Raw genomic sequence first — 8263 nt, forward strand, 5'->3', positions numbered from 1 at the left:
TACACACACACACACACAGAGCATTAATTTTTAAAATTATGTTCCCTTTCTTCCTATCCAAGTTGAGCGTGGTTCTGAATTTTGGATTAATTCAGTCCTGTATCTTCTATACAGATTTCACCCCCATGCGTAGATCCTTACAAGCATGCCATGTTGTTTTTCCTGTTTTAAATTTTGTATTCTGTAATTTGTAATCCACATTCATATGAACTGGAGTTCATTCATTATAATCTATTACATGACTTTCCATAACTCATTTATTCAGTTTATTACTATTGACTTTTGGATTTTTCAGGGTTTTTTGATGTCATTAATGAACTTTCTATAAACATTTTTATAATTTTTTTTTATATTCTTTAAACTCAATGTCTGTAATGTATACTGAAAATACTGTAATATAATGTTTATCAATTAATTGCTAATTCTAAGAGTCAAAGATTAAAATCCTAAATGCTCAGTGTTTACCATACCTATAAACATACAACAAAACACTATGTCCATATCCTGTGATTATCATAATCGTATCTGGATTTATCCCTACTACTTGAACTGGCTTTTTGGAGCCCATTCTCTTTGCTCAGCCTAGTTATAGTGGGGAGGGCCTTGGTCCTACCTCAAAGCAATGTGCTAGACTTTGTTGACTCCCCATTGGAAGCCTTAGCCTCTCTGAGGAGTGGGTGGGGGATGGGGTGGGGAGAAGGTGGAGGAAGCAAAGCAGGGAGTAGGAACTGGGATTGGTATGTCAAATGAGAAAAGATTGTTTTTTTTTAATTTAATTAATTGATTTTTTTTTTAACAAACACAAAGAAGCAAGCCTCTATGTTGCCGATTTAGAGAAAGGAGTTTGAGTTTACGAGTTCCACTTTTATCAGAGGTCTCCTCATTATAGACAGATAGCTCATTTCCCCCTTTCAGGCAATTGAAGAGTTTTGAAATTAAGCACCTTGTTTGGGACACCTAGCGTGCCCTGAGTTAGCACGGAGGCCTATTTTCAAACGAGGCCAAAGCTCAGTGGAGGTTGGGAAACTCGCTCTTCCCTGTTCATCCCCAGCTTCCGGCTGCCTTCCGGATGCTGCTGTGTGTCAAGCCTCACTTTCTCCTCTCAGCCTCTCCTTCCAGGGATGACCAGCGTCCTGAGACTCTGGCTCTATGGAGGACCGTGGGGCTGATATCTAGCCTGTCCCTGTGGGTCCTGTCGGGCCCAGTAGGCTCAATGACTCGGTGAGGGGAGCCTTCTGATGGCTCAGAGGCCTGCAGAGCCTGTCCAAGATGCCTCAGCAACACCCTGCTTCTCTTTTTTTGAAAGATGGTGAAGATGCAGCGAGTGCCAGGACCAAAGGACCCAGCAGAGCTGACGTACTACACACTGTACAACGGGAAGCCACTGCTGGGGACTGCAGCAGCCAAGATCCTGAGCACCATCGACTCCCAGAGGATGGCCTTGACCCTGCACCACGTTGTCCTTCTACAGGCTGACCGTAAGGAGTCTGCTCAGTCAGTGCTTTAACGGCATTGATTATTTTCGTGCACCCCAATGCTCCTCCAAGCCATATGGGTGGTCTTACAGCTGAACAAAACTTGCTTCTGGGTGGTTTGAAGATCAGTCAGCTCTTTTCTGTTAAAGCAATAAGCATTAGGTGAGGGTGATGGTTTGTAGTATCTAAATGATAGTAGATGATAATGTCCCTTTGTCCCCAGGTGCTAACTCCTCTTCCTCCTCAGATCCAGTATAATCTAGCTACAGAAAATAACTGCAGCTGAGATCATATGTATGTGCTAGGGGAATTGAAAATAATTTGATGCAGTGAACATTCAGTTCCTTGTGAACTATGCTTAGCACTGGAGGGCATTAGAAGTGGGTGACATCTGGTTTCTGGCTCTGATAGACAGAGTTGTCGATGCATGGGGCTGGCAGTAGAACACTGGTACCTGCCTAGGGGGGGCTTTGCTTAAAGGATCCTCCTGAAACAGAAGAAGGGTATTAAAACCAATACGCTCTGTGGCCGCTCTTGTGGCATTTACTGTGCTCTAGCTATTGGCCTTCTGTTCTGATAGGGCTTTGTTTACTCAGCTCCAAACTATAGGAGGTCAAACAGGCTCAAAAAAAAAAAAGTAGAATAACAGCGTTACCCATCACAAACCAGCACTTAGCCGAGACACCAATCCGGGTACTTCCAGCTTCAGACTTGTGTTCTTAGCCATGTCATATTTCAAGAGCTCATTATAAAGAAGGGAAGGGTGTGTGTGCCAGAAAAACACCGTGAGTAAAAATGCAGGAGAGACGTACCAGGTGTGCCTAGAAACACAAGTAGTTTAAGTGGCTCGGGGCAAAAACAAAAACAAAAACAACAAAGAACAGGTGGAGGGTTTGATGGAAGGGTAAGGAAGGTCAGTTCCTATGGTTTTCTGGATGGTGTCCGCCCTCCTCAAAGAGCATCAGGTTGGTTCACACCTGGCTCCTGACTCTCCTCTTCCTCCTCTTCTCTTGCTTTCCCTGGGGATGACTGTGTGACAGACACACCATGCTTGGCTGGTACATCCTCCCAGACACACCTGTGCTGAGGGATGATGACAGCCATCCTCCGCAGTCTTGTTTTTGAAATGACACTTTCAACTGTGAGTCTCTTCTGTTTCTCGTTTCCCGTTCCCTCTTCGGGGCCTCTGTTCTTGTCAGTTTCTGGTTCCCACTTCCTGTGTTTTGTTGTCTTTTCTATGTAAGTTCCCCCAAAGTTATGTCCTCCGTGTTTACGTCTCTCTGCCCGACCCCAGAACAAATCCCGAGGAAAGGAGAGAGGTGGCGATTCTAGGCATGGAGAACAGGATGCATTCAGAATGTTCTGAGCAACAGAGCTGCTGGGTTCAAACAACAGGTTCTTCTGGCAGGAAAAGAGGTGGGAGATGAGAGGAGTTAGGGGAGACGTCTGGGTGTTGACGAGAGGCAAACGGTGTGGATTTAATGTCTGGGGTGGAAATCAAGGATGGAAGTGGTACATTAAGTTTGAATGTGTGCTAGAGGACCACATGGAAGTCAAGAGAAAGAAGGTTGGGAACATCAACAAAAGAGCAGGAGGCCAACTGAGCAAGAGTGAAAACCATGGAACTTCCCGGGAAGTCCATGTGTGGAAGAGGAAAAGCCAACAGGGTCCCGAGGAGTGGCAAGGGGCTGGAAGGAGATGCAGGGGACTTAGGAAGCAAGTGGAGAGGCTGGAGAGATGATTCAGAGGTTAAGAGCACTTACTGCTCTGGCAGAGGATGCAAGTTCCCTTCCCAGCAACCACACTGGGGAACTCACAACTGCCTGGAGCTTTAGCTCCAGAAAGGAAGCTCACACGCAACTCTTGTGGAAAGGGGTGGACTTCTAGGCTTATTTAGATCCTCTAGAGGCAGTACGAACAGGTAAAAATTGACGGAGTTTGGTCAGATAGAGATTTTTTGGTGACACAGCTAGCAGTGGCTTGGCAAAGATTGGTAAGAAGGGGATCATGGTGGGACAATAGTGGCAGAAAGGGAAGATGAGTAGAACAGTCGTTTGGGGTGAGTTTGGTTATCTGTGGGGATGGTCTTAAAGAGGGAGTGACAGAGAAGAAAAAAGTGAGATGTGTAAGTCAGAATCCTCAAGTGAGCAAAGAGATTGATCCTAGCACACATGTGGAGAGATCCTATGGGGACCGTCCTAGTATAAGGAGAAAGAAAACAACAGTACCACGGTGCATTTGGTAACTGAGGCCTAAGGATGCATTCTGATTGGTTCTGTTCTCTTGGAGCCATCATGAAGTGGAACTGACAGCTGGGCTTCAGGCTGGAGATGGATTTAAGCAGAGCCAACTGGTTAGGACAGCGTAGCAGGTTGCCAAGGCGACCTCATCCTCGTTTGCCCTGCTGTGTCCAGATAATTCCTTCTCTTTAATCCCAGGTCCAGCGCAGGGGAGATGGCTCAGTGGGTAAGAAAATGGGGATCTGAGTTCAAATCCCCAACATTCACATAAAAAGCTGTGTGTGACTATGTGCACCAATAACCCCAGCTTTGTTGTGGGTGGAAACAGGATTGGGGGGCTTGCTGACCCAAGCATAGCTCTAGGTTTGGTTAGAGACCCTATCTCAAGGCAGCAAGGCAAAGAGTAGCTGTGGATACCTAACATCCTCCTCTGGCCTCCATGCATACGTGGGCATGAACACTCATGAAGTCTACACTATACACACATATCCACGATCATCCTGCCACCCTCTCTGGATTCCCCAGGACACCACTCACTGGACATTCTTAGCAACCTGGCTCACTGCCCCCCTTCCTCTCCGTCAGATCTCTGGTCCCTGCTCTATGCTCCTTTTGGTCTCTTTGTTCTGAGACTCCTCTCCGCTCCAGACCTGTGGTACATGGGAAAGGATGAGAAAGAAGCGAACACACACAGGGACGTGGACTGAGGCCAAGAGGACTTGGCCGGTGATGGGTGGCAGGGACAGGGAAGGTACTAAGAGAAGGGGAAAAGAGAGGAGCTCACATCAGATTAGATGTGTGGAGGTGCTAGGAAGGACTAAGGATGGACCAAGGCTGCAACTCTCCTGCCCACTCCCAAAGCTATCTCACTGTGACTCTTGTAGTGATGAGGCGAGCAGGCCTGCTTTTTGCCCCGCCCGGCTCCCACATGGGTGATGAGGCGAGCAGGCCTGCTTTTTGCCCCGCCCGGCTCCCACATGGCTAGCTTAGCCCCAGAAATAACAGCACACAAATTGTATTCATTTAAACACTGCTTGGCTCATTAGCTCTAGCCTCTTACTGGCTAACTCTCACATCTTGATTAACCCATTTCTATTAATGTGTGTAGCACCACAAGATGGTGGCTTACCGGGAAGATTCTAGCCTGCGTCCATCTCAGAGAGGAGAGCTATGGCGTCTGCCTCACTGCCTTCTTCCTCCCACAATTCTGTTCTGTCTTCCCTGCCTATCAGGCCAAGCAGTTTTCTTTATTAATTAACCAATGAAAGCAACAGATCGATAGAAGACCCTCCTACATCAACCTCTCACCTTCGCTTCCTTGTCTCTGCCTCTCCGCTAACCCACACAGCAGAGCCATTCTTCAGGACTCTGTCCTCCCCATCTTCAGCCACAGCAGTAGCGTCCCCCAAGCTCATAGGGACGTGCACAGTCTTGTATCTTCCATGCTGCCATTAGAATTGCTGTAATCAAATCTGAGTTCTGCTCTTACATCAGCTCCCTAAAAAACAGCTGTTATCTCTCCATCATCTCTAGAATAAAGTGCACATTCCTGGAAATGGATCTTCACAGTAGCTCGGGCTGAGCCCCCACTCAGGGGCCTTTATAATCTGTCTCCAGGTATCCTCATTTGCTTTCTGTTGTTGTGATAAAACACTATAGCCAAAAGTAACTTGGGGACGAAATGATTTATTCACTTCTGTGTCATAGTCCTTTATTGAGGGGAGTTAGGGCCGGAGCTGAAGCAGAGATCATGGAGGGACACTGGCTTGCCCCGCCCCCAAGCCTTGCTTAGTTTTCTTGCTTAAACCACCCAGGATCACCTGCCCAGAGGTGGCACCACCCACATTTGACTAGGCCCCTCCCACAGTAATCATTGGTCAGGAAAATGCCCCATAAATATTCCTACAGGGCAAGCTGATGGGCTTCCTTATTCCCAGATGACCATAGTTTGTATTAAGTTTGTCAAAATACTAACCCGTACGCCAGGCTATTCTTCATGTCGTACAATCTTCTTTCCCCTTCCTGTCTAATGATTCAGCCTCGAGAGTGTGATCACTCCCCATCGTCCTTGTCCTGAGTGAACAGGCTAAACAAGCCAAATAAATACTATGCTAGCTGGTGGTAAATGCCACAGAGAAAACCTAGGCGGGAAGAGCTGTGGATACGGAGGAGATGAAGTTGCTTGGGGGCGTGAGAGGATCAGTGACTAGCCAGCTAAATTGGAGGTGTGAGGGAACATGAAGATTCCTGAAGCCATTAGGACCTGGTCCAGACAGAGCAGGGTGTGAGGCTGAGTGGGGAGGTTCACAAGAAGGAAGAATGGAAGTGGTGGGGTCTAAGGCACAGGAGAGGGGCCCCACTAGATTTCACAGGCTGGCCCTGCGTGGAGGAGAAGCCACGGGAGGGTTTGGGCAGGAAAGCAGCCTAGACTGAACACTCACTACTCAGTGGAGCCCCTGCATCTGCTCACCCAGCTGTAGACGCCAACATTTGAGAAAAGAAGCCTGAAGCATAGTTGAATCCTTCTCGGTTTAGCATCTGACCAGGTGAGACTCACTCATCTGTGTTTACACTGTTTGGAGCCTCCTGTCAAATGCTCATGTGAGTGTGCACTCCAGCGCACACACAGACGGAGGCTCACACTTCCATTCCCGTTGATAGCTCACTACAGACCCGTCTCAGAGTGCTTTTAGGGAGATGACCTTTCCTATCACCTTGGCTCTCAGTTTCCCCACCTGTGGACCAGGATGAGAACAGGATGCAGGCCCAGGCTTGCCATAGTGTCTGGTGCCAAGGAGACATGCAGAGTTTATCATTTCCTTCCTCTCTGTCCTCTACTGAACCTCCTGCAATTTAAATGACCTCTCGGGCCTTTTCACCCTGTCCATAGCCTCATAGTTTTAGAGCTCATGCCAATGAATATATTGGACTTCAGGGCTCCAATTGACCTAGCTTTCATATCATTTTGACCGCTAAAGGAATATATTAATATGCATAAATGTGTTCTCTCCTCCATTTAAATAGAGGTGAAGGAATTTTACATTCTGCACCAAAAAGAAAGTTATCCACCCAAACAATAAAACTAAATGCAGTCAGAGTACATAACCATTCTATGCTCACCAGTTATATACACATCTATGCATTTGCTGTGTATGTATATACTGATACATACATATGCATATAGGATAGGTTTTCATACACCGCATGTGTATGTCCATCAGTCGATTAGTAGGACTTCCTGGTCTCCATCAGGATAAAATAGCCTACCCTGAAAAAGGTATTAGTGAGACTTTCCACAGAAGCTCCGAGCTTTAGAAAATGTTAATGCCACAGAACTCACATATAAATACAAGCTACTAAGAGCTGTGGCAATTAAATGCAATGTCAACAGAGGCACATTACCTAATGAGCTGTTTTCAGAAGTTAATAATGTGATTAATCGCTGATTGATACAGACCGTGGAAAGAGAAACCCTTCTATACTAATAGCATCCTGAGCTAAGGGCAGCCAGATCACAAGCAGAACTTGGCTAACAAGGGACCAGACCAGCTGACGTCAAGGTGGTTGAAATCAGAGGGGGACCAGCTGGCTCCTCGGACAGATTGTCCCCATGTGGCATTTACCAGTGGGGCTTTTGTGTTGCAGGGTCTAAAGTCCTCAGCTTCGAGAGTCCCACGCAACCTCTAGAGTTCAGCAGTGTTAGGAAGATTCATGATAACCAAATATATAAAAGACCAAAATATAAGGTAGACTGTAAGCAAAATGGATTTAAAATATGGACTAGAATCACCATGGAGATGAGATTTTCCTTCTAGCTTGGTCTCATTGCAATGGGTATAACAGCAGTTTATGCTCTCAAGCCTCGAGCTTCTGGTTAAGCACTCATTATGTGGAAGGCCCTGTCATAGGTCCTGAGGATGCCCCTGTGATTCATATGTACGTGCACACACGCACGCACACACACACATGCACACACGCATGCACACACACGCACACACACATGTACACACGCCCGCACACACATGCACACACACGCACACACACACACACACACACACCGTGGTGGGGGTAACAATATGAGCAAATGCCCATGCTGACTTGTGTTTTAGAGCCTTGCTGCTGTGACCAGAGGCCTGGTACAGACACCACCCAGGAGCTTTGGGAAAGGCAGAGTCTGGAAGAGCCTGGTAACAGTGACAGGATTTGTGTGTGGGATGCTGGATAAGCAGAAGAAAGCCAGCGCTGCCGTGAGGTGATGGCCTGCCTCGCTGTGGAGCAGGAACAGAGATGAATACAGCAGGGAGGGAGAGAATCAGGAGCTGTGTTCTGGGGCCGGTGAGATGACTTAGTGCATGATGGAACTAACTGCCAAGCCTGATCTGACTTCCCAGGTCCCACCTGGTGGAGGCACAGAACCAACTAGTTATTATAAGCCGTCCTCTGTCCTCCAGCCTCAGTGACAATAGTTAGCTGAGCCCAATAGCCTATCAGTAACAATAGTTAGCTGAGCCCAATAGCCTGTCAGTGACAATAGTTAGCTGAGCCCAA

At 47.2% G+C, this 8263-nt stretch overlaps 1 protein-coding gene across 6 annotated transcripts in view; it reads left to right on the forward strand.

The window, feature by feature from the left end:
- Positions 1 to 8263, forward strand: part of Kiaa1549l (KIAA1549 like) — a 272186-nt gene that overhangs the window by 185444 nt on the left and 78479 nt on the right. For all 6 annotated transcript variants that reach the window (XM_026787686.1, XM_026787682.1, XM_026787683.1 and 3 more), the window contains one exon: positions 1307 to 1478. In XM_026787686.1, coding sequence (XP_026643487.1) covers positions 1307 to 1478 — 172 coding nt within the window. The remainder of the gene's footprint in view (positions 1 to 1306; positions 1479 to 8263) is intronic.

Source organism: Microtus ochrogaster, assembly GCF_000317375.1.
Source record: "Microtus ochrogaster isolate Prairie Vole_2 chromosome 14 unlocalized genomic scaffold, MicOch1.0 chr14_random_1, whole genome shotgun sequence".
In the NCBI taxonomy this organism is placed as follows: Eukaryota; Metazoa; Chordata; class Mammalia; order Rodentia; family Cricetidae; genus Microtus; species Microtus ochrogaster.